Source organism: Tachyglossus aculeatus, chromosome 25, assembly GCF_015852505.1.
Source record: "Tachyglossus aculeatus isolate mTacAcu1 chromosome 25, mTacAcu1.pri, whole genome shotgun sequence".
NCBI lineage: Eukaryota > Metazoa > Chordata > Mammalia > Monotremata > Tachyglossidae > Tachyglossus > Tachyglossus aculeatus.
In genome coordinates this window covers 10,646,317-10,673,199 of record NC_052090.1, presented here as the reverse complement: position 1 = coordinate 10,673,199, position 26,883 = coordinate 10,646,317, and the positions used below count along the sequence as shown (strand labels likewise).

General features: G+C 46.8%; 1 protein-coding gene across 1 annotated transcript in view; it reads left to right on the top strand.

Moving 5' to 3' along the window:
• The first annotated feature begins 1,824 nt into the window (after positions 1-1,824).
• The window catches only part of KLHL14 (kelch like family member 14), a 77,165-nt gene continuing 52,106 nt past the window's right edge, over positions 1,825-26,883 (top strand). Inside the window, 3 exon segments of the mRNA XM_038766780.1 lie at positions 1,825-2,019; positions 2,022-2,827; positions 23,128-23,249. Of these exon segments, the coding sequence (XP_038622708.1) occupies positions 1,825-2,019; positions 2,022-2,827; positions 23,128-23,249 (1,123 nt within the window).

The window sequence follows — 26,883 nt, the reverse complement described above, 5'->3', positions numbered from 1 at the left end:
TTTTCTCGCTGTTGCTAATTCATGGTGATCAAATGATGTACGGCAAAATAAATTGTAAAGAGTGACTGCCTGGAGTTGGGAAGCAGAAGGTTTTTGGGTTTTTTTTTTTGTTTTTTTCTTCCTCCCCCTTCCCAAGGAGCGAGCAAACCTTTAAAAAGGAAGGACGATTGATTTTTTTTGGGGGGGGAAGCTTAGTGAATCTTTACTTTGTCAGCTGGCGGAGAGCAGGTAAGTTTCCGGCCTTGTGGATCCCCTTGTGGGATTTTTGTGGTGTCTGTTGGGCTGTCGGCGGGGGGCTGGGGGTTGGGGATGGGGGGGCGGTGGGGGTGGAGATGGGGAGGGGGGCTGTGTCCCGTGGCCCGGAGGAGCCGACGGGGAGGGGAGCGAGGGGCAGGGAAGGAGAGGGGCGAGGTGCCAACGGGGGGGATAGGGGAGGAGGGGGCATGGAGGGGGGGGCCGGCTCCACTTGGAGGCAGAGGCCGGCTGGAGCGGGCACAGGTCAGCGGTGGGCCGGGAGGAGGGTCCGGAGGGACGGGGGGAGCTTTCCCGCGGAGGGTCGTTGGTGGCGGGGCCGCGGGATCCGGCTGGGAAACTGGGGTGGGGGCCTCTGCCCAGCCGGGGAGAGGGGCAAATCCGGGGTGGGACCGATTCCTCCCCCCCTCCTCCCCTTCCTCCTCCTCCTCCTCCCCTCCAACCCACCGTCCGGGGAGGGAGGAGGGCGGGGGGGCTCTGACTTTTGCCCACTCGTTGTGGGGTGGGTATGGGGGGGGGAAGCCGGCGGGGAGGGCACTGCCCCCCCCCCCACCCCTTTCCAACTTGAACTTCTCTCAGTTGCCGGAGTTAAAGCGGCGGCGACGGGCGCCTTCGGCCCCGGAGGAAGAAATTGGGCAGGACAGGACTCCCCGAGACCCCCGGGATTCCCCCTCCTCGCCTCCCCCTTCTTCCCCTCCCCTCCGCGGGGGCAAAGTCCCCCTCCCACCCGAGCCCGGGAACTTGAGCGCTCAGAAATCCAGGGAGGGCAAGGAGCATCATCGTGGCAGGCTGGACCAGGGCGGGGGGCGGTGTGTGTGGGGGGGGGTGCCAACCGGGCACCCGAAGAGCGCCTGCCCCTCGGGGGTCCTTGCACCCGGCCGGACACGGCCGCGCTCCGCTGCCCTCGGGAGGAGGCCTTTTTATTCGTTTTCCTCTCCTTTTAGACGCCCCCTTTCAGACTGTTGGGTAGGGACTGTCCAACTTGTACTTCCCAAGCGCTTACTACAGTGCTCTGCACACAGTAAGCGCCCAATAAATGCGATTGACGGATTGATTGATTGATTGGCCGATTAGTAGTAGTTTGTTGGGGCATCTCGGAGGGGTGGGGGGATTCTTTTTTTTTTTTAAAGCTAATCTCTCACCCGCCTCCCCCCCAGCCCCGAAAGGCTCAGAACTGCGAAAAAGCAGGCCAGCCCGAGTCGGGCCGGTGGAGTGTGGCCCCCTCCACCCCCCAGTCCGGGCGAGGCCCAGAGGGGGCGAGGGGTCCGGGGCTTCCCCTGGCCCTGCCCCCTCCCCTCGGCCTGCTGCAGGGGGGAGGGGGCGGAGAGCGAGGAGTCCGACCGTGCCCAGCGGAGCGGCGGTGGCACCTTCCCTGGCACCCTGGTGGCGGGGGCGGCGCAGGCCCGGGGTCACCAGGCTGTGCGTGGTCACCGTTGTTCTGCCCCCCACCCCACCCCGTGTGTGTGTCTCTGTGTATGTGTGTGTGTGTGTCTGTGAGTGTGTCCCCCTCCCTCCTCCCCCCCTCCCGCCGGTCCTTGCCAGGTCGGAGGAGGGTTTAAAGCCAGGGGCGCCATGTCCAGATCCGGGGACAGGACCTCCACCTTCGACCCGAGCCACAGCGACAACCTGCTGCACGGGCTGAACCTGCTGTGGAGGAAGCAGCTGTTCTGCGACGTCACGCTCACCGCCCAGGGCCAGCACTTCCACTGCCACAAGGCCGTGCTGGCCTCCTGCTCGCAGTACTTCCGATCCCTCTTCTCCAGCCACCCCCCCCGTGGGGCCCCCCCCAGGACGGGCTGGGCGGCCCCAAGGACCAGCCGCAGGCCCAGCAGCTGCAGCAGCTGCAGCAGTTGCATCAACAGCAGCAGCAGCCTCAGCAGCCTCAGCAGGCCCAACCACCGCAGCAGCAGCAGCAGCAGCAGGCCCCGCAGGAGGAACCGGGCACCCCCGCCTCGTCCCCCGACGACAAGCCCCTGGCCAGCCCCCGGGCCATCAACAACCTGGTCCTGCAGGGCTGCTCGTCCATCGGGCTGCGCCTGGTCCTCGAGTACCTCTACACGGCCAACGTGACCCTGTCCCTGGACACGGTGGAGGAGGTGCTGTCGGTCAGCAAGATCCTGCACATCCCGCAGGTCACCAGGCTGTGCGTCCAGTTCCTCAACGACCAGATCTCGGTGCAGAACTACAAGCAGGTGTGCAAGATCGCGGCGCTGCACGGCCTGGAGGAGACCAAGAAGCTGGCCAACAAATACCTGGTGGAGGACGTGCTGCTGCTGAACCTGGAGGAGACGCGCGCCCTGCTGGACGCGCTGCCGCCCCCCGTGGAGTCGGAGCTGGCGCTCTTCCAGATGGCCGTGCTCTGGCTGGAGCACGACCGGGAGACCCGCATGCAGCACGCCCCCGACCTCATGAGGCGGCTCCGCTTCGCCCTCATCCCGGCCCCCGAGCTGGTCGAGAGGGTCCAGTCCGTCGACTTCATGCGCACCGACCCCGTCTGCCAGAAGCTGCTCCTCGACGCCATGAACTACCACTTGATGCCCTTCAGGCAGCACTGCCGCCAGAGCCAGGCCAGCAGGTACCCTGCTCGACTCGGGGGGGGGGCGGCGGGGACCCCCCCAGGGAGGAGGAAGCAGAAGGAAGAAGGAGGGACCCCCCCCCCCCCCCCTCCAACACCCACGCAGACCCCCATCACCAAGCGCCGTTCCCTAAAGGCCCCACCGCCAAGTCCGGCCCGGTCCTTGCTTGGGAAAATAACAATAGAAAGGATAGCATTCATTAAGCGCTTACCATGTGCAAAGCACTGCTCTAAGCGCTGGGGAGGTCACGAGGTGATCAGGTTGGCCCGCAGGGGGCTCACACTAATAATAATAAGAAGAATGTTATTGGTAAGTAATAATTTGTTAAGAGCTTACTGTGTGCAAAGCACTGCTCTAAGAGCTGGGGAGGTTACGAGGTGGTCAGGTTGGCCCACAGGGGGCTCACACTAATAATAATAAGAAGAAGAATGTTATTGGTAACAAGTAATAATTTGTTAAGCGCTTACTATGTGCAAAGCACGGCTCTAAGCACTTCTAAGAAGAAGAATGTTATTGTTAAGTAATAATTTGTTAAGCGCTTACTGTGTGCAAAGCACTACTCTAAGCACTGGGGAGGTTACTAGGTGGTCAGGTTGGCCCACAGGGGGCTCACAATAATAGAAGTTATTGTTAAGTAATAATTTGTTAAGCGCTTACTATGTGCAAAGCACTGTTCTAAGCGCTGGGGAGGTTACGAGGTGATCAGGTTGGCCCACAGGGGGCTCACAATAAGAAGAAGAATGTTATTATTAACAAGTAATAATTTGTTAAGCGCTTACTATGTGCAAAGCACTGCTCCAAGCGCTGGGGAGGTTACGAGGTGATCAGGTTGGCCCACAGGGGGCTCACAATAAGAAGAAGAATGTTATTGTTAACAAGTAATAATTTGTTGCTGGGGAGGTTACGAGGTGATCAGGTTGGCCCACAGGGGGCTCACAATAAGAAGAAGAATGTTATTGTTAACAAGTAATAATTTATTAAGCGCTTACTATGTGCAAAGCACTGCTGTAAGCGCTGGGGAGGTTACGAGGTGATCAGGTTGGCCCGCAGGGGGCTCACAATAATAATAATAAGAAGAATGTTATTGTTACCAAGTAATAATTTGTTAAGCGCTTACTATGTGCAAAGCACTGCTCTAAGCGCTGGGGAGGTTACGAGGTGATCAGGTTGGCCCACAGGGGGCTCACAATAAGAAGAAGAATGTTATTGTTACCAAGTAATAATTTGTTAAGCGCTTACTATGTGCAAAGCACTGCTCTAAGCGCTGGGGAGGTTACGAGGAGATCAGGTTGTCCCACAGGGGCTCACAATAATAATAATAATAATAATGTTATTGTTAACAAGTAATAATTTGTTAAGCGCTTACTATGTGCCAAGCGCTGTTCGAAGCGCTGGGGAAGGTACAAGGCGAGCAGGTTGTCCCACGGAGGGGGGAGGGTTCACAGTCTTCATCCCCATTTGACAGGTGAAGTCACTGAGGCACAAAGAAGTGGGATGCGGGCACCGAGGCGGGGGAGAGTCGGGGATGTGGACAGCGACAACTCCTCCCCCCCCCCACCCCCATCATTTCAGGCGAGGCCCGCTGGCAGCCGGCCCGGGGAGGAAGGGGTTAATGGGTCCCCCCCCCGCCCAAGACCACCCTGCAGGTGAGGCCGGGACCAATTCCCGACCAAAGCAGCGGACCGGGCTAGAGTTTTGCCCGGGCACACAGCTGCAAACCCCTGGCTTGCCCCAGGCCGAACCCTAATCAATCAGTCAATCGTATTTATTGAGCGCTTACTGTGTGCAGAGCACTGTACTAAGCGCTTGGGAAGTACAAGATGGCAACATAGAGAGACAGTCCCTACCCAACAGTGGGCTCACAGTCCAACCCTAGTGAAAGGTGTTTTTTGGAGAAAACAGAATCGTGAGTGGCGGGGAACCTGTCTTCCAAATGTGATACGTTGCACTCTCCTTAGCGCTGAGTACAGTGCTCTACACACGGTAGGCGCTCGAGGAATACCCTTGATCGATTGATTATTATCACTATCGCTAGACTACGAATTATTCTAACGGGGCCGTTACTTATTTGTGCCTCAGCGCTGGGGTAGATACAAATCCAGGAGGGCCAGACAGAATGCTATCCCCGGCTGCCTCTGCCACCGGAGTTAAATTCGCTCAAGTTTGAGGCTTGAAAACCATCGTGGTGTTCTTTATTTCCAGGGGGCTGCTGCAAGGAGTCTCTCTCTCTCTCTCTCTCTTTCTTTCTCTCTCTCTCTCTCTCTCTCTCTCTCTCTCTCTCTCTCTCTCTCTCCTTGAACGTTATCATACGCTTGAATGGGGATTTTTTGGAAGTTGTGAATGCTGGCCTCCTGAACTCGTTAACTAGTGTAGTGAGAAATTAAAAAGGCATTTTTCACCATTGCTCTGGAATCCCCGGTGAGGCCCCAGACGTGTGAACGAGTGAACGTGGCCATCTCTGTATCTTGTCTTCCAGTGGGTAATGAGTTAATAAGTTGTAATGTCAAAGGATGAAAATTGGGTGGGGGGGGGGGGGAGCCAGACGTGTAGCACTTAGTGTCCTAAATAGGGAATAGATGAGGTCCAAAACAAAAGAGAAGGAGTTTATTATTGTTTATTATTTGGTCTAACCAGTGTTAAATGTTTATTATTTTGTCTTAAAACTAGACACAAGCACTGGATGTGGTTAGGGGGTAGCATACTATTAAGCCCATTTGACCATCTTTTTATTCTGAGTTCTCTCGGCACTGAGTTATTCTACTTAATACTTACAGGGAATACACTCTGCGAGAATAGTGTATTAATATTCAAGGCTGTAGACAACATAGTTTTTTATTCCGATGCCTAAACTGAAGAACCATTAAAAAAAAACAACAAACTTTTTAAATTTGGAATGCAGTCCAATGACTTAACTCTGGAGATACTGAAAAAGCCTCCTAGCATTTCACTGCTCAGAACTGCAGTACCTCTGAAAAATGAGCATTATAAGAAATTATGCATTAAAAAGTATTTCAAGGGTCTTTGGAGCACTTTTTCTAATAAATATACACCAGGATTCAGCATTTAGGAGCGGTGACTTTGAAAACGCCAAATCCAGTGCCCGATTTGGTCCAAATTCCACACACCTCCTGGGGTAGGCTGGGACTTGTGCCCTGGCCGAGAGCTAAGATACCAGTGGCTGCCCGGTTCGGTGATGATACCTTCCAGCTTCAGTGGTCCATGTCATTTGAAGGATATGTAGTGCTGTTCTGACCAATGAATGCTTACAAATGTCATGGATGCTGAAACTATCTGATATTCCTGCTGTTGGAAGTATACTGCCGCTTTCCTGCGAGTAGGAAGTCTCGGGGGGGAGAAAAGATCACACTTGAAAGTAAGCCAGTGGTGATCCTACCCCAAGTCAACGTCATTACCTTCGAGTAGCTGGACCATTTTTCATTTTCGGTGTTCCTAAATATTGGATGAGAATTTTAATTTTTTTTTCCACTCTAAAGTTTTCAGCTTTAATGTAGGCTTAGAAGTTGCAGCTGTTGGTACTGGTCTTTGAGAATCTTTGTTGGACCTTAGCGTATTTGGTAGGTCCTAAATTCCCGTTTTTAGTGAAAAAAATGTTTATAAGCAATTTTCTGTAAAAGCTAATCCTATCTCAAATTCCCTTTCTTTAAATCCTTGCAATGGAATTAACTGTTAATGCTGTAGTATTTACAGCCTGTATACCATAGGCTTTCTATAGTCCATGAAATCCAGAGGGTGAATTGGAAGAGTGAAACTGGCCCGTCTGTTTTCCCTGCCCAACTTGGGAAAAAAGTGCATAAAGTAAATGAAAAGTGTACATGGTAAAAGGTGAATTGACCATTAAACGTTATTCACGATTCATAATTTGCGTGGCTGATAGTAATGCAGAGCCCTTTCAAAAAAAATGAGCAATTTAAAGTCACACTTCAAAAGTCTGACAAACAAATAGTTTCTTATCCAGAATCATTTTTACTTTAGACACATGATTTCCATTTATTTATGAATCCAGACTAGTCTAAAAGCAGCAACATTAAGAAAGCCGTTCATTCAGAACCAAATTTAGAGCTCTTACTGAAGAGAAAAAGGTGGTGGGACAGAAATTAAAACTGTCTGAACACTTTCTTTCCAAAGCCTTAACGTGAAAACAAAGCCCCGAAGGAATCAGAACCTCCATAAAACTCTCAAAAACATCATTCATAAAGCCTGTCTGAAAGTATTAATCTCTTGGCCAAGAAATTCTGACAGTAATTATCCCCTTGTTAAGAACATGGTTGAGAACTTTTCTCGTAGACAACTGCAAAGTGTATTAAGTAGACAATTGCAAATTTTATATTCTAAACCCATTTTGAACACTCCTGAAAAGTTTCTTCTTTACCAAAAACAGTAGGATTTTTTTTTTTCCGAATAGCTTATCCTCAGAAAAGATGGCACCCAAACTATTTGATGGTTTTGGGGCCGGCCAAGTGCTTAAATTCTCTCCAAGACAAGTAGGAAAGCAAAATAATCAATCGTATTTATCGTGCGCTTTCCACATGCAGAGCACTGAACTAAGCACTTGGGAGACTACAGTATAACAGAGTTGGTAGACAGATTCGTAAGGAAACAGTTGATGTCCATTCAACTAAGATTTTTTTTACCATGATGGTGCACAGTAGCCCAGTGAAACAAGTCTAAAAGATCACTACCGTTGCAAGGACTGCTGTCCGTAGGGCCACACTTTCTTTCTTTTTTTATGGTATTAGCTAAACACATACTCTGTGTCAAACGGTGTTCTAACCGCTGGGATAGAGATGAATTAATTAGGTTGGACACAGTCCCTGTCCTGCTCACAGTCTAAGTTGGAGGGAGGACAAGAGAACTGAGGCACAGAGAAGTTAAGTGACTTGCCCAAGGTCACACAGCAAGCAGTGGCGGAGCCAGGATTTGAACCCGGGTCTTCTGACACCCAAGCTACAAAATGCCCTTTCCTCTAGGCTGTGCTGCTTCTCCCATTTCTTGTCATGAAATGCCAGTCTGCAAACTGTCAAGGCAGTGGATCATCTCCTAGGAAGGTTTTGCCATATGTGGTGTGTCGTCTCTGTGCTCACCCTCCTCTAGGGGAAAAACAAGATGGTTTGTTGGGCTATTCTCTGAGGCATGTCATGTCACATGCTTTTAAAATTGTGAGCCCCCAGAGAGACACAGACCATATTTAATTCCCACCTGTGCACACTCTCTCTCGGTGCTTAGTACAGTGCTCTTCACACAGTAAGCGCTTAATAAATGCTATCACTACAACCACAACATCAGGGGTGCTGAAATAGCAGAGTAATCGTAACTGCTAGGATGATACACCAGTGTTACCCCGTCACCAGATGCCATCCTGAAATATGGAACAATCCGTATTCAGGGATGTTGGGTTTTGTGTGTTTTAAAAGAAGAAAAGCAGCGGGCTGATTCATTTAAAATTCAAATACAAAATTTCCCACTTGATTCTCTTTAAATGAACCTAGCAAATACTTTAACATTACCTGGTATCTGTCATTCTCTAATTTGCCAGTCTCTTTTATACTGAGCTTGATCTCTTATGGAAGGGGGAATTGTGAGGTGATGAGATGTTGCTATCAGTCATTCCAAATACAGTTTGTGTAGTGTGGGAAAAATCTTATTGGTGGGAAATTATATCACAGGTGGGGAATGCCAATTCATTACGTCCTACTGCTAGAACCCCATGTCAAAAGAAAATGGGAATAGATAATAGACAACCCTGCTTTACTGTGGTAATTGCACTGAGATAATTGGATGGGGAAAAGCAGGACTAACCTGGAACCACAATTTTTTCTAGGACATTTTTCAAGCAATTACGATGAAATGCGGAGGTAGGGACAAGGTTATGAGGTCAGACACAGTCCCTGTCCTGCAAAGGGCTCATGGTGTACCTTGTCCCCATTTTACAGATGAGGAAACGGAGGCATAGGAAAGTTAAATGACTTGCCCAAGGTCACACAGTAGGCCGGTGATGGAACTAGGACTGGAATCTGGGTATCCTGACTTCAAGTTTTTGTTCTTTCCATAAGGCCATGCTTCTTCCTCACAATTTCAGGGCATTTGGGCATTTTTGTTTTTCCTTTAACATTTGCCTGGAGGCTAGTGACCGCTCATCACTTTCCTCCCAGTTACATATCTGATGACTGTTCCTCCATCTCTTTGTTGGAAAAGTGCAGGTGATACTTCCTGACCTTAATGTCTTCTCCCACCCGCCCCCTCCCCACCACCACCCAACTCCGATAAAGATGGATGTGAAAGTTAACCGGGACATCAAAAAACACTGTTAAAAAGCATTGTCTCTCCTAGAAGCATGATTGTCAGATTTTTATCTTATCATACAAAAGATTTGCCCCAATAGTAATCAATCAATCAAATGTATTTATTGAACACTTACTGTGTGCAGAGCACTATACTAGCCTCCTGAATGTGCCACCATTTCCTCCTCCCCACTTTATGATCAGAAACCATGCTCCCTGACTCCCAGTACTCCTCCAAGCTCTTCAGCCTGAAATTCCCAAAACAGAAAATACATAAAAATCAACATTCTTTCCCGTTGGCCCTCCTTACCTCATTGCACTGGCTTTAAGAGACACACAAGCCAGTAACCACCAGTAGACGGCTGGGTTCAGCCACTATAACCTAGGCCAGTTATACTGGAGATTAGAGATGGAATCAGAGTGAAACCACGTTCAACCCAACGATCTTGTATGTACCCCAGCACTTAGTACAGTGCCTGGAACGTTGTAACACTTAACAAATACCATTAAAAAACAGAAACAGGAAGATCTGTCCAGCTAGGTGAGAGAATCAGTTAATCAATTGTATTTATTGAGAGCTTCTCATGTGCAGAGCACTGTACTAAACGTTTGGGAGAGTACAGTGCAACAGAGTTGATAGACCGGTTTCCTGCCCAGGCCTGAAAGTCTTGAAATTTATAGCTGAACCCAAGATGACAGGTGACCTTCCTGGTTTCAAAATGATGAGATATCAGAGATAGCTTCATTTCGTGAAGAAAGGAATACCAAGGAAGGGCCTCTCAACAAATACTTCCAGGTAGTAAATGCAGGAGGTAAGAGCAAGGATTCTAAAGTAGGTGCCTAGGGATGAAATAGGGAAATTAAAAAAAAAAAATAACTTGAAAACTAAGACTTCCCTAGTTTGTCATCAGAACCCTACAGTGGCATTTCGTCCAGGTACAGTAGTACAGATTTTAGTAGTATAAGGTAAGATTGTTTCTAGTTGAAAGGCATTCTGATATATTCCATGTTCCAAGAAAATCATATTAGCAACAATAGGTTATGTCAAAAAAAAGGTGTTTTATGTCTTCTGCTTCTCTTTTGAAATTTTCAGAAAACACACACAGTGCATTTTCAATGCCCTTCCAATTTCTTCTAAGGTAAATATAAATATAATATGTGTGTTTTTTAAAAACAGGAATAAAAGTGAGACAAGATCCATTCAGGAGGATGGAATAAGTGAGGTAGAGATCCCCCACTGATCTAGAATCTGGGATGCTGTTTTGTTTCCCCAAAATGCCCATTGTCATGGGACAATTTCTTGTTCGGAGACAATGTGAGGAAAAACTATGGTTAAACCTTTGGAGCAGTACAAGGGGAATAATCTGGTTTGGGAGGAAAGTGAAGAAAACATTGATTTGTGACATAAGAAAGAAAGAGCAAAGAAATGGTGTTGGGAAAGGGAAAAGAGCTGACAGGAGGCAGAGAAGCAAAAGTCTGGGCTAGAGGATAAAAGCACTTTGACTGTGAGCCCCATGAGGGACGGGGACTGTGTCCATTATGATTGTCTTGCATCTACCACAGTGCTTAGTACAATATGTGGCACATAGGAAGAACTTAACAAATATTATTGTTATTATTGCCAGAGAAGGATCCGAGAGTTATAGAATGGGGGGAAAGGAGAAAGGAAGTTGGGAAGGAGGTAGAGGAGACACAGAGGGACAGAGAGATGGAGGGACAGAGAGCAGGAGAACATAAAAGAAAACTAAGGTATAAAGGGGGACAGAATCAATCAGTTGTATTTACTGAACTCTTACTGTATGCAGATCACTGTTCTAAACATCCAGAGTACAGCATAACGGATTTGGTAGACATTTTCATTTCCACAAGGAGTTTACAATCTAGGGGGAACTGTTGCTGAATTGTACTTTCCAAGTGCTTAGTAATAATAATAATAATAATGATGGTATTTATTAAGCGCTTACTATGTGCAAAGCAATGTTCTAAGTGCTGGGGGGATACAAGGTGATCAGGTTGTCCCACGTGGGGCTCACAATCTTAATCCCCATTTTACAGATGAGGTAAGTGAGGCAAAGAGAAGTGAAATGACTTGCCCAAAGTCACACAGCCTATTAGTGGTGGAGCCGGGATTAGAACTCATGACCTCTGACTCGCAAGCGCATGCTCTTTCCACTGAGCCAGGCTGTTTCTCTATAATGTTGGTACTTGTTAAGCGCTTACTATATGCCAAACACTGTTGTAAGCACTGGGGGAGATACAAGGTAATCAGGTTGTCCCTCGTGGGGCTCACAGTCTTCAACCCCATTTGACAGATGAGGTAACTGAGGCACAGATAAATTAAGTAACTTGCCCAAGGTCACACAGCTGACAAGTGACAGAGGTGGGATTTGAACCCACAACCTCTGATTCCCAAGCCCGTGCTCTTGCCACTAAACCATGTTGCTTCTCACAAGTACAGTGCTCTGCACACAGTAGTGCTTGATAAATAGGATTGAATGAATGAAAAAGAGCAGAAAAACTTGAAACAGGATACTAGTAATAGTAGTAGCATTTATTGCACTGTATAAGGCACTTGGTAAGTACAGAATAACAAAAGGGCTCATTCCCTGCTCATAAGAGCTTACACTCTTAATGGCTACCTCGTGTTTTGTGAAAAAACACAAGCATATTTACAATACTATCAACAAAATTAAACAGACATATATGCATGAGAGCTAAGGAAGGTGCTAGATAGAAAGGATGATGTTGTTCAGGGTGTTGGGAAATGAACCGGAGAAAGCATGTTGGAGGAGGTGAGACTTTAGGATGGTTTTGAATGTAGGGACAGTTGGAGTCCATCTGATGTGGGGAGGGAGGGAGTTCCAAGCTGGTGGATTAGCATGAGGGAGGGGATGTAATGCATCTTCTCTCACAAGTGCTCAGTAAAGTGCTCTGCATTCAGTAAGCGCTCAATAAATATGATCGATTGATGTAACAGGGTGAATCTGGAGCCTCGAGGGCCTCTCCAGTTCCTCAGACTGAGGATTAAAGACTTTATTACTGGTGCTTTTCCAGGGAGCTGCTCCCTGAGGGGCAGCAGTAGTGTTCGAAACCCACACCGGCCAGAGGACTCTCTGAGTTGAGTAAGAGCTCAGCTGCACCGCGGTAAGGAGGCTGACTCAATAGAGGCTGTAGAAAAGTGAGCTAAAGCATCATGGTTGGTTTCACTTCCCTGCTTCTATGTCTTCAGGTGCCAAGGAAGACAGGCCGGGCCCTACCTATGGGAGGGACACCTCACTCTCCGGGGCCGGGCACCAAGGGCGGTTTGAATGGCAGAGCGGGGAAGGGTGTTTGAACATTGGGAGTCATCCACGAAGCGGGGTGCACTTATGCCTGAAGCAAAACTGAAGCGCGAAGGAAGCTGGCTTTATCTTCTACATTTTTTTGCATTGGCTGACAGGATATTTTTACCAACCAGGCCACTGTTTTTGTTTCTGAACACGCCACGCTTGGATGAGTTGCAAGCCACATGGTGGAGCTGAGAGAGGAATTATTTTGTTGGGGGGGCCCGGGGGCAGGGAGGGAGAAGGGGGCAGCGGGTGGGGACAGAAAAGATAATGAAACCAACACATCGGCAGAGCTTGTTTCCAGAAACAGCAGCCCGAGGTGGGGCCCTGTTTCCAGACACTCAGAAATCACCGCGACTGAGCCTATTGGAGATGAGGAAACGGCAAAGGAGAATAATCCATGAATCTGCTCCGGGCAAGTGGAAGGAGACAGGGAATCCTCCCCTTCCTCCCCATCCTAATTAACATGCTGACCCAAGAACTTATCACATCCTGCTTCATTCATTTATTCATTTAGTCATATTTATTGAGTGCTTACAGTGTGCAGAGCATTGTACTAAGCACTTGGGAGAGTACAATACAACAATAAACAGACATATTCCCTTCCCGTAATGAGCGCCACGACTACTGCAGCAGCCTCCTTGCTGACCTCCCTGTCTACTGTCTCTCCCTACTCCAGTCCCTACTTCACTCTGCTGCCTGGATCATTTTTCTAAAACATCATTCTGTGCATGTCTCTCCACTCATCAAAAAACCTCCAGTGATTGCCCATCCATCTCTGCATCAAATAGAAACTCCTCCCCATTGGCCTTAAGGCACTCAACCAGCTCTCTCCCTCCTCCATATCCTCATTCCTCTCCCACTGCAACCCAGCCCGCACACTTCATTCCTCTAATGCCAACCTACTTACAGTACCTCTGTCACATACCTCTCACTTTCAACCCCTTGCTCATGTCCTCCCTCTTGCCTGGAACTCCCTCCCCCTAGTATCTGACAAACTACTGCTCTCTACATCTTGAACGCCCTATTAAAATCAGAACTGTTTCAGGAAGTCTTCCCAAGCTAATCTTTCATCCCCCTTCCCACACCCATTCACCCTTCAAACTGTATTGTACTCTCCCAAGGGCTAAGTGCAGTGCTCTGCAAATAGTCAGCACTCCATAATACCATTGATTGATTGATTGACTGACTGATAAAAATACACTCTCAAATGCCAAAAAAGAGGAATATTTGTCCAATGGTGGAGGAGGGGGCTGAGCTTTGAGGCTTCCCAGAGGCTGGGACACTGTTGGCAGGTTTGAGGAACTTGGTGGCTCAGGTCTCAGGTCGGGGCTGAAGTCACCACCTCAAGAAAGGCCTGGCGGGCCCAGCTGAGCCTAGGCTGAGAGTGACTAAAAGGACTTCCCAAGGGTCTAGTACAGTGCAACAAGAGGGCGTTCAGTAAATGCTACTACTAGTACTATGACTACAAACTACTACTACTATTTCTACTATTGCCACTACTACTACTACTGAGTAATCTCAGTCATGGAGCCCTCCCTGCCAAATCCTGTAGGAGAACCCACTTCTGGACTCAGGTTGAGAGGGGAGACTGTCTATAGGGTGCAGTGTGTGGAGCCATGGCCCTGGACCCCCAAATTCTCCATCAGAACCCTGCTTCAAATCATGTGGGGAAAACAATTTTCACTTTGGTCAAGGAGCCCATAGGTACTCTAGCTTCCTGTGGTGACATTTACCTCCACAAGAACTTAAGTAATGTACTGTGGCAATAACGAGTTCATTATCATTTCCTTTTACATAGACCAGTCCTAAAATCCATGAGCTACCCAATCAGCTCCCCATCCCCCCTCTCCCCTCCTCATTCTATTCCTATTGCCATTCCTAGGATGCACCCCTGCTTCAGCCTGTGTGGTAATTCTGTCATCTTTCCAGCAATGGTCCCTTTTGCCCCCACTACCGGGCTCCACCCACCAGCTCTGTCTCAAGTCCCCGTGAGTTCTTTTGAACAGGACTCTGGCAGACCCAGATCCAAAGGCCAGGAAATAGTCGATCTACCATATCTATTGAGCACTTACTGTGTGCCGAGCACTCTACCAAGTGCTTGGGAGAGTACAGTATAACAGAGTTGGAGTTGTGGTGCAATTAGAGCCCCAGTAAAAATCCCTCTGGACTGAGAGCCTGTGGTAACGGGAACTGGCCAGATGCAAAGGGAATTCATGGCTGGACCAATTGGAACTCACACTCCTGGAGCCAGAGTGGTTTGCCCTGAGCTATCTCAAATCCAGATGCTGGGCTACTTCAGAGACATTTCTTTCTAACTCAGTCATTGGCCTGGCAGGAAGAGTGGCATCTCTTCCCCAGCCATGGGGAAGGGGAACATTCAAGACCTCTGCCCTCGAAGATGGGGCACAGAGAGAGAGACAACAGCCACCAAATTCTGCTTCTAGACACTAAGCCAAGCTTTCTTCCATTAGAGCTGCTCGGGGTAGAGATCCCTTATGGGGAAACTACAGAGGCTTCTCTGAAGGCCTGGAGCCAGATTTCTGCCAGCAGCATTTTCCACTTGACAAGTCACCGCGGGAGTGGCCATGCAGGAAGACAGTGAGAAAAGTTAGTTAGTAACTTGAATATATATTGCAGTTCTTGCCGGTTTTCCCCGGAATAGCAACCCACAAGGACAGCAAGCTCACCCTGTGCCACTTAGAGCCCTGCCACAAGGTGTGCAGGGAAAGCACTTTTCACTTTGGTCAAGGAACAGATAAGTACTCTGGCTTCCTGTGGTTACAGCTACTCCCATAAAACCTCAAGTAATACTCTCTGCCAAGAACCAGTTCATTATCATTGCCTTTTCCATAGACAGGTCCTAAAATCCATGAGCTCCCCAGTCAGCTTCCCTTCCTCCCTCTCCCCTTCCCGTCTTATTCCGATTCCCATTCCCAGGATGCACGCCTGCTTCAGCCTGTGTAGTAATTGTCGTCTTTTCAGCGATGGTCTCTTTTACCCCCATTAGAAGGCTCCAAGTTCTCTAGGGCAGGACTCCGGCAGAACTCTACCTGAAGGCAGTGAAATAGAAGGGTTTTGGTGTAATTAGAGCCCCAGTAAAATCCCACTGGTCTGGAAGCTCATGGTTCTGAGATGCCCCATCAGAAGTTGAGGTGATTAATGTGGTGGCACAATGATAACTGTGGTATTTGTTAAGCACTTACTATGCTCTTCCCTTTGTCGATGACAAACTCATCAATATCTTCTGCCTGTCTCTTGTCCTTCATCCTCCCCAAATGCCTCTACCTGCCTTTCCATTGTTTTCTGCCCCACAAATCCCTCCTCTTCCGTATTTCTCTGTCTCCTGCTCCCTTTCTGTCTCCTTTTCCCTCTTGTTTTCAATTCTCTCCCTCCCCTGTTCAGTCTCCTCTCCTTCCCTCTTGTTTTTCCCCTTTTTCCACTTTCCACCATGTCCCTCTCCCCCCCATCCCTTTCCTTCTCTACTCATCTGGCTTATTTTAATGAATAAATATTTCAAATAAATTAATAATTTATGTATTGATATTCCTAAGCACTTAGTACAGTGCTCTTCACACAGTAAGCACTCAATAAATATGATTGAATGGATGGATGAATGAATGTCCATCTCCCCCATTAGGCTATTGTGGGCAGAGAATATGTCTGTTAATTGTTCTATTGAACTCTCCCAAGTGCTTAGTACAGTGCTTTACACACAGTAAGTGCTCAATAAATATGACAATTAAATCAAATCTGCTCCGTGAACTATCCCATCAGTGGACTGACCTGGACTAAGGCTCACGTGTGTGTTGGACACAGTGGGTCAGCAGGATGCCCGGCTTTCTGACCACACTCTGCTTTTCTACTTTCCCATTTCCTCACAGCCATTCCACTCCTCCCAGGCCTGCTTGCAGGCCCCCGGTGGCTCGGGAAGCCCAAGGCTTCCACTTGCATTGTCCAGGAGCAAATGTTTATGGAGCCAGAATCCATGGCAAATGGTGCTGTAGGCCTAGTTTGTTTTCTGGGTTAGTAAGAAGACATCTCACACTGAGCGTTTCCAACCAGAACTTGGTAATGTGGCAAGCAGACAATGCTTCAGTTAGCTACCGTATTGCCACTAGGAATCAAATAAATCTTCTCAAGGTTTCATCTGCAGAAGAGCCAGATCAAAGGTTTCTAGTAAGTGAATGTGAATATTGGACTCGCTCTACTTGGATTTTGACACATTTATCCAGGTGAGAAAGTAATAATAATAATGATAATTTCTCCCTGATAGGCTCAGCCACCATATGCTTGGATAAGGGAGTATCATCATCATCATCAGTGGTGTTTATTGAGCACTTAATGGATGCAGAGCACCATTCTAAAATGCTTGGGAGACTACAACAGAGATGGTTGACATGTTCCCTGCCCACAGTGAGCTTACAGCCTGAAGTATCTCTACGAATAGAGGAAATCAACCGAGCAGCAATGCATTTCTGTATTCATTTTGGCTGAATTATGTTCCTGAGGAAATGGGAGACTCGCTGATTAGGAGAGCCTGGATGAGCTATTCTGCAGCCCAGGGTATGGGCTTATCACATGCTGTGGCTCACTAAGTAGGTCCAGCATCGATCAATCAATCAATCAATAAATGGAATTTATTGAGCTCTTACTGTAAGCATGCCACTGTAATCAATGTCATATTTATTGAGCTCTTACTGTGTGCTGAGCATTGAGAAGCAGCGTGGCTCAGTGGAAAGAGCACAGGCTTGGGAATCAGAGGTCATGGGTTCTAATCCCGGCTCTGCCACTTATTGGCTGTGTGACTTTGGGCAAGTCACTTAACTTCTCTGTGCCTCAGTTACCTCATCTGTAAAATGGCGATTAAGAGTGTGAGCCCCACGTGGGACAACCTGTTCACCATGTATCCCCTCAGCTCTTAGAACAGTGCTTTGCACATAGTAAGCACTTAACAAATACCATTATTATTATTATTATTATTACTAAGTGCTTGATAGAATACAGTATAACATAGTTGGTAGACACTTCCCCTGCCCCTAACAAGCTTACAGTCTAAAGGGGGAGACCAACTTCAATATAAGTAAATTACGGATTCATTCATTCATTCATTCAATTACATTTATTGAGTGCTTACAGTGTGCATAACTAGGTGCTTGGGAGAGTTCGCTACAACAGAGTTAGCAGACACGTTCCCTACCCACAATAAGTTTACAGTCTAGATATGGTCCCTGTCCCTCCGGGGGCTCACAAGGGACTGGAGAATGGGATGGAGACAGACACATCCGGAATGATGAAACATGAAAACACCACAAAGACAAATGCGCAAAATAAAAAAAGTAAAGCACAGTATGGTGCTGTGGTTAGAGAAGCAGAGTTTCAAGCTCCTCCTGGCCTACAGTGCAAGGCACAACCAGAGCCACAGCCACGGAGTTCAAAGGGATATGGATTTCTTCCATTCTGGACTTTCAGCTTGAGCAGCCTTGGTTAGAATTTCAACAGAAGAATGGAGACCGATGACTTACCCGTTGTCATAAAGCAAGCAACGGTACAAGGAGGACAGGCTATGACTTCCAGTTCTGCTACTCTATTTACTGATTTTTCTCATCGTTTCTTCAAATAAGAAACCCTCTTCATGTCTGTATCATAATGACCAGTGCTCTCTCTATTGATTCTACATCCAATACACATTGACTGTGATTTGTCAAATAAAGAAAGAATATTGTAAAACTAATGGAGGGTCCCTTCTAGAATGGCTTCTTCTACACAGGTCACTTCTTAGCAGTTACGGAGGAATAGTTTTTCCAAGGGTACTCTAAATGCTTGCCAGAACATGAATTCAGAATTGTTTTCTTTCCAACTGGTTATTACCAAAAAGCCACCTCTACAGTATCCGTTTATTCCAAAGATCAGAAAAGCTTCTTGAATTCAGATTAGTGATTAGGTATCTCCTATTTAATGCAGAAGCAGTGTGGCCTAGTGGGTAGTGCAAGGGCCTAGGAGTTCTAATCTGGCTCCATCACTTGTCTGCTGTGTGACTCTGGACAGGACATTTAACTTCTCTGGGCCTCAGTTGCCTCATCTGTAGAACAGGGATGAAGACTGTTTGCCCCATGTGAGACATGGACTGTGTCCAATCTGATTAGTTTATATATACCCCAGCACTTAGTACAGTGCTTGGCTTAACGCCGAACACTCGCCCACATCCTGTCTCTGGCCTGGAATGCACTCACTCCACAAATCTGACAATTACTCTGCCCCCCTTCAAAGCTTCATTGAGGGCATATCTCCTCGATGAGGCCTTCATTCACTAAGTGCCCCCTTTCCCCTTCTCCCATTCCCTTCTGCATTGCCCTGACTAGGTCCCTTTATTCCTCCCCCGTTCTAGCCCCATAGCACTTATATACATATCTGTAATTTATTTACTTATATTAACATATGTCTCCCCCACCCCTCTAGACTGTAAACTCACTGTGGGCAGGGAATATGTCTATTGTTATATTGTACTCTCCCAAGTGCTTAGTACAGTGCTCTGCACAGAGTAGGCACCCAACTAACATCCCTAATATCTATCAATCCTTCCTGAGTTCCCTATCATCTTAAACATTTTCCCTCTCTCAAATCAGTTAGCTACCTCTCCTCTGTGAATTTATCTATCTCTTTCTTGTCCAACTTCCTGGGCTATAAACTCACAACCTGCTGTTGGGAAAAAAATGTAGTTTCTTCGCAACCTACCATCTTCAAACTTCAGTGGGTCCTCCTTAGGCCTGCTTCCTGGGGATTTCGTGAATGGCGGTTTGATATCCTTTGTGATTTTGGAAATCTTTTGGAATCTGGCTCGGTCGTCCTCAGATTCATAATCGAGAAATAATCCTTAAAGAAGATTAAGGCTATGTTACATAGAATTGACTCCTAGAAATTATGATTTAAAGTAAGTCCGACATTTCATTTGGCTATTGGTTCTATTTAGGTTCAGGAAGTAGAATTTTTATCTTCTACCCAGAATCAAGTAAAATGTAAACAAACTGCCTAGAGAGCAAAATTTAAATAGCATCTTCACAAACTGGAACGTGGAAGAAAAATCAAAATTTTGACTGAAGGAATTGTGAATTGTGATATAAAGATACAAAGGTTTGGAATAAACCATTCATTTTCCACGCATCAAGGATGACCATGCATAACCAGCTCATAGCTCCATTTAGCCCTGCCACTTGTTAGACAATGCAGTCATCCCTAACGAGATAAAAAATGTTTCTCTTACCCTCATGTTGTGTATTTGCTATGTGCCCTGCCCTCATTATAGGGTTCTCTGTGGAGGACAAGTAGGTCCAGGGGATTGTAAATGGGGAAATGAGTCTTTCACCGTTTTGTTATCAGTTTGAAACCAGTTCTAGTTGGCAGTGACTGAAAGTTGTTACTGTTTGCCAGCTGTTCAGTGGCTTATGTGAAACGAGATGGTTGTTTCAGTCCAGTTTTTAGTGGGCAGATGGCAAGCACTGGCAGTTTCATCAGTGAGGGGCTAAAGATTGGGCACAGAGATGTGACTTCTACCCCCGGCCGCTAAGAGTATTTGTGTATCTGTCACGGAGGAACTGCCCTGATATTTCCTGTGTGGCACTTGTCTCATCACTACATTCTGGGTTTGTTTCCACAGGATCTTCCATCAGAAACCACTTCGTTCATTTTTTTTTTTTCCATTGCTACTGTTACTGTTAGTCAGTTTGGACAAGTGGAAAGACTGTTGACCTGGTAGAAGTCCTAGGTTCTGCCCCTCACCTGCTGTATGATCTTGGGCAAGTCACTTAACTTTTCTATCCTCAGTTCCCTGGTCTCTAAAATAATGATAATTACGGTACTTGTTAAGTGCTTACTATGTGTCAGGCACTGTTCTAAGTGCTGGGGTAAATGGAAGATAGGTTGTTCACAGTCCCTGTCCCACATAGAGCTCACAGTCTTAATCCCCATTTTACAGATAAGGGAACTGAAAGCCAGAGAAGTGAAGTGACTTGCCCAAGGTCACACAGCAGACAAGTGGAGGAGCGGGGATTAGAACCCATGACCTCTGACTCCCAAGCCCGTGCTCTGTCCACCACGCCATGCTGCTTTGTGGGGTTCATAGGGTTCAACACTTGGTTCTCCCTCACTCTTAGACTGGGGGCCCCATATAGGTCAAGGACTCAGTCCAATCTGTGTACACTGTATGAATCACCGAGCTTAAAAAGTGTTTGGCACAAACCAAGCACTTAAATACCACCATTATTTTACATTTATGTCTTCCCCCCAACTCTGACTAGCGGGTAGTTGAGCCTTAATCCTCACTGCAATTATGGCCCTAGACGTAGCTTGCACAGAAACAGCCGAGGCTTTTCAGAACTTCAGTGAAGGCAGCTTCTGTTGCTATTTTCTGTCAAAATGGCTGGTTTCGTTGGGCGTGACCCGGTGACAGGGCAAATTGACTCAATATCCCAGATAGTCAGGGTTCATTTGTTCTGTCTCTGAAGACCGAGTCGCCTCACTAATCCCAACATAGGGTCAGTGGGGAATGTGCTCTGCGTTTAAAAGAGATAAAGTCCGTGTAACTGTGTAGGTGACTACCAATGGAGTTTCCTTGGAAGATTTTTCTTGCCCCTTTATACAATAGTATTTGTTAAGCACTTACTATATCCCAGGCACTGTTCTAAGCACTGAAGTAGATACAAATCATCAGGTTGGGCACAGTCCCTGTCCCACACGGGGCTCCAGTTTAAACTGGGGGGAGGATTTAATCCCCATTTTTGCAGAGGAGGAAACTGCAGCACAGAAATGTGAAGTGACTTGTCCAAGGTCACACAGCAGCTCACGGTCTTAATCCCCATTTTACAGATGAGGGAACTGAGACACAGAGAGATCAGTGACTTGCCCAAGGTCATACAGCAGGCAAGTGTGGGATGGGATTAGAACCTAGGTCCTCTGACTCCCAGGGTCATGCTCTTTCCACTAGGCCACACTGCTTCTCTGCTTAGTCACAATCCCCTACACAGTAGCAGTGGAGCTTAATTTAAAGAGTTCCGATTTTTTTATTAACAATAAATAGTAATAATAATAATTGTGGCATTTGTTAAGCGCTTACTATGCGGTAGGCACTGTACTAAGTACTGGGGTGGATACAAGCTAACCAGCTTGGACACGGTCCCTGTCCCATATTCTTAATCCCCATTTTACAGATAAGGTAACTAAGGCCCAGAGAAGGAAGTGACTTGCCTAAACTCGCACAGCAGATAAGTGGTAGAGTCAGGATTAGAACCCAGGACCTTCTGACCCCCCAGGCCCGGGCTGTATCCATTAGGCCATGCTGCTTCCTTTGCAGGGAGTCTTTGTAAACCCTATTCACTCCTCAGATGTTAAAGCACCCCAACCATAGCGGTGTCCACCAGTGCTACAGTCCACTTCACGATAGCCAGATAAGCCAGAGGATGGAAGGAGGAAAGATGTGGTCGTGGCCACTTGCTAGAGAGTGAATCATTTCTGTTATCACCCTTCAGCTTCATCACTTCCGGGCCTCGGCGTCACCGAGAAGGTCAATGATATGTAAAGTGACAGTTAAAGCTGCAGGGCCTGTGGGGATGGGAGCCTCTCTTCCCCCTTCCAATCGCAAGTGTGTTAAATCCATTAATGCTCCAAAGGTGTGGACATTCATCAGGTAGAAAGGTGGAGGCCAGGGTGCAGATTACAGTTTTACTGCATAGGGCACATGGTGGTCCCGCTCCTCGGAACAGCCGAGCAGATTGGGAATCACAGCTACGGTTAATAGCGGCCAATTGCCAGCTCTTGATGGGTGGGTAGTCACTCCTTTCAGTGGTTGCCCCCAAGGGGAGAAGGTAGAAAAACAGAGAGAGGGAATTAGAGTGACTTTGCACAGTTGAGCAGGTTCATGCCGCTGGAGCCGTGGCAGGCATTGACAGGCCTCTGCTCTAGGGACACGCACAACAACATCACAGTCTCATTTTTACCAGTTGGTGTTCCTCTAGTCAGTGGTGCACAGGGGAGAGCAGAGGAGGATGGAGAGGGGGACAGAGGGGCTGGGGAAAGAGGGTGAGGAGGTGGGGCTGGGAGGAGAAGAAAAGCAAGAGCCTGAGCTAAATTAAATGAACAAAGAGCACCTGGTAAAATGTGCTCAACTCACACCCATTAGCCGGGTGCTACTAATTGTACCAAACTGGTATTTGAAGTTCAGGGGGTGATTAAAGAGTTGGCTCACAAACTCTCTGCCTAACCTTAATTTTTTCAAGGTTCTTCGAGTGTAGAATGGCTTATAATAATGATTTTGACTAATACGATTTTTGACATGCAACTTTAATGCTTAACCTTAGTACAACTCCAGAGCATTTCAAGTGTATTCAGCTGTAAAGAGTGATGATTTAAAGGGATAATATAAGAAAAAGGTCGTTCTAGAGTGAACCTCTAACAAATTGCATAAAGGAAGCTTATTATTCCACGAGTAGAGGGATAGGCAGCTTTTCTGATCATTTATCTGCTTGGTTCAAAAGAATTGTGCAGATAGGACTGGGGGAAGAAGCTCAAAAAAGATAGAAATCTTCAAGCAGGGAATATTCTTCTCATGGTTATGATTTTGTTGCTCCTAAAAATATTCTACAATAATGTGGTTCTTCATCTCCTTTCTTGTTTTGGGTGAAGAATTCGCTCCAATAAGAAAATGCTGTTATTGGTTGGAGGCCTTCCTCCTGGCCCAGATCGACTACCAAGCAACTTGGTCCAGTATTATGATGATGAAAAGAAGACGTGGAAAATCCTGACAAGTAAGTGGATAGTGTGTGTCTGTGTGTATGCATGCGCGCCCATTTGTCTCTCTGTGCTAATTTATTTCATTTTGCACTAGGGGTGTCTTGAGGAATTTGAAAACACGGCTAATCAAATTAGATATTTTATTGATTTGCTCCCTTGAGGAGATTTGTTTATGGGGCACAGGGGACTTCACAATAACTGAAGGGATTGGGGTGGCAGACATTGCCAGTCTGCCTAAATTCAAGATGATAATGTAGATGATGATAATAGTATTATTTGTTAAGCACTTACTATGTGCCAAGCACTGGGTTAAGTGCTACCGTAGATGCACACTCCCAACAGATCAGATACAGACCCTGTCTCCCTCGGGGCTCACAGTCTAAAGCTGGTCTTCAGTCATGGCACTAGTGTTTTAAAAGCAAACTTAGAGAAATGTGATATGGCTTCCCATCCCATCCTCCCTCCTGCTCCCTCCCAAATGCCAGCACTTTGGGCCAAAAAAGAAATTTGGCTTGAAATCAAATTCTTTTCAACTTGAGATTGTGATGAGATGGGCCAGATCCTTCTCTCGGGGTTTATCCTTCCCTCTTAGACTGTGAGCCCCATATGGGACAGGGGTAGGTCCAACCTAGTTATCTTGTATCCACCCAAGAGCTTAGTGTTTGACACATAGTAAAATCCTTAATACAATAATTATAATAGTAATAACAATAATAATTACCCATCACTTAGTACAGTGCTTGGCACAGACTAAGTGCCCAACAAATAACATTATTATTATTACTGACCCTCCATCTAACTGGGTATTATGACTCTTCTTTCTATGACCATCCAGCAAGACTGGACTGTAGTAAATGAACTGTAGCCTTTGGAAGTTTCTGCCTGGGGATTTCCTCTCCTTCCCTCCCATCCCCTCCCCTCCCATCTGAAAAGGAGAATTGCTTTCCAGTAAGCCTTTTGCCTTGGGCATTGAGATCTTGAACTTATTGCTATTTTGGCTGTGATTCCCAAGTTAATTCAGCCACGGAATCGGACCATCGTTTTCCCAAGGGCCTGTGAGCACTGGGCCCTTGAGTGGCTGGACTGACTGCTTTGGTCAATAAAATTACATTTTAACTGTCAAAATGGTCCAAATCAATTGAGATAAAATAATAAATGAGCCATTTGGATCCATAAATCAAAAATATCTTTCCCAAACTGGACAACCGGTCAACTTGGATTTTCTTCTAGAATCCATTTTCTACCAGTGAAATGGTCTTGCATTTCACTTGCATGAAATAGTTGTATTTCCATTCCCCCAAAGCCCTCTGAGAGGAGGGAGGCAGGAGAGCGTTTCGTTCTTCAGGACAGAGAGGAGTAAAGTCCAGTAGACATGGGGCATGAAATTATGTTATTCTGAGCTGGATTACTCCTCTGACATGCATAGTGGCATCATCTAAGCATGGTTGCAAGAATATTCCCTGGCCACTGTAGGAATAGTATCAATCAATGTATTTATTGTGCACTGAGTGTGTGCAGAGCACTGTACTGAGCATTTGAGAAAATACAATATATTAGAGTTGGTAGACATGATCCCTGCCCACAAGGATCTTACAGTTTTAACAATAGTAGTAGTAATATTGGATAACAGCAAGCAGCAAGAAGGGAAAGAAACAAAGCACTATGGTATACATAGACCTTCCCCGTTTAGTTAAGATCTTGCTAAGGGAAGAATGAACAACTAAATGCATGCCCCCTTTTTTATGGTATTTGTTGAGTGCTTACTGTGTACCAGGCACTGTACTAAATGGTGGGGTAGATACGAGCTAAGCAGGTTGGATACAGTCCTTGTCCCACATGGGGCTCACAGTCTTAATGCCCATTTTACAGATGGGGTAACTGAGGCCCAGAGAAGTGAAGTGACTTGCCCAGAGTCACCCAGCAGACAAGTGGAGAAGCCAGGATTAGAACCCAGGTCCTCTTGATTCCCAGGCCCAAGCTGTATCCACTAGGCCACGCTGCTTCGCTAAATGACTGCATTTTCAGAAGTCGGGTGGTCTTTAAGGTCATCAGAAGTAATATAAGGAGAATGAGGCTAAAGGCCCAGAAAAGTGATGGGAGACAGGGGCCGTGAGGAGGAAGGGAAAAGGATGAGGAAGCCATGAAGGTGGAAGGAGCAGCTGGAGAGAGCTGACTGAGAGGAACTGGCAGTAGGACAGGCAAGAGCTGTGAGAATCGGCCTCTGCTGGCCTTCTCTTTGCCCTTTCAGCTGCCCTGGCTTAGCTCTCTGCTTCCCCCAACCACCACCGCCACCACCTTGTGTTCTTGGATACCCAACCATAATCTTGGGGAGGTAATATTGCCGACTGTCCAGTTCTTCTGATTCTGGATCAAAAAGAACGTAGAGCAGCAGAAAAAGAGTCTGAGACAGGGCCAGAGACAGTCGGGCAGGAAAGGGGCGTGGACCTGCCCTTTGGTTCACAGATAGTAATAATAATAATAATAATAATAATAATAATAATAATAATGGCATTTATTAAGCACTTACTATGTGCAAAGCACTGTTCTAAGCATTGGATAATATTGATGGTGGTATTAAGCGTTTACTCTGTGCGAAGCACGGTTCTTAGCGCTGGGGGGATACAAGGTGATCAGGTTGTCCCACGTGGGCTCACAGTCTTCATCCCCATTTTACAGAGGAGGTAACTGAGGCTCAGAGAAGTCAAGTGACTTGCCCAAGATCACACAGCAGACATGTGGCGGAGATGGGATTAGAACCCATGACCTCTGACTCCCAAGCCCGGGCTCTTTCTATTGAGCCACGCTGCTTCTGATGCTGCTGCTGCTGCTCCTGATGTGTCTGTTTATTGTTGTATTATACTCTCCTGAGTGCTTAGCACAGTGCTCTGCACACAGTAAGTGCTCCGTAAATATGAATGAATGAATGAATGATTAGTTAAGGGTGGTAGGTAACAATGGGCAGACAGAGATGGGAAGAAGTGTGGCTTTGTGGAAAGAACATGGGATCGGGAGTCAGGAGATGCAGATTGAAGACCTGGCTCTGCTTTTGGCCTGCTGTGTGATCTTGGGCATGTCATTTAGCTTCTCTGGGCCTCAGTTTCCTTGTCCATAAAATGGGGATAAGATACCTACTCTCAGTTTCTCTTAAACTTTTTTGTGTCTTCCCCGGGGCTTATCACCTGATAAGTGTTTAATAATTTCCATCATCATTATTCTTAGAGTCAGGTGGGTAGAAACAGAAAAGAGAACAGTGTGGCCTAATGGATAGAGAACAGGCCTGGGAGTCCGAAGGACCTCATTTCTAATCCCGGCTCTGCTGCTTGTGTACTGTGTGACCTTGGGCAAGTTAACTTCTCTGTGTCTCCTTTCCCTCATCTGTAAAATGGGGATTAAGATTGTGAGCCTCACGTGGGACATGAATTGTGTCCAGCCTGATTAGCTTGTATCTACCCCAGGGCTTAGTATGGTGCCTGGCACATCTTTAACTCTTAACAAATTCAGTTAAATAAGAAGGGTTTGTTTTTTTTAAGTTTTTCTTTAAAAAAGGCTAATAGTGAAAAGGCAAACCCACAGAGTGACTCAGGGGCCAAACACTTCCTACCACCCTCCTAAGCCCCCAGGTAAAATGAGTGTCATTTGTCGGTGTCA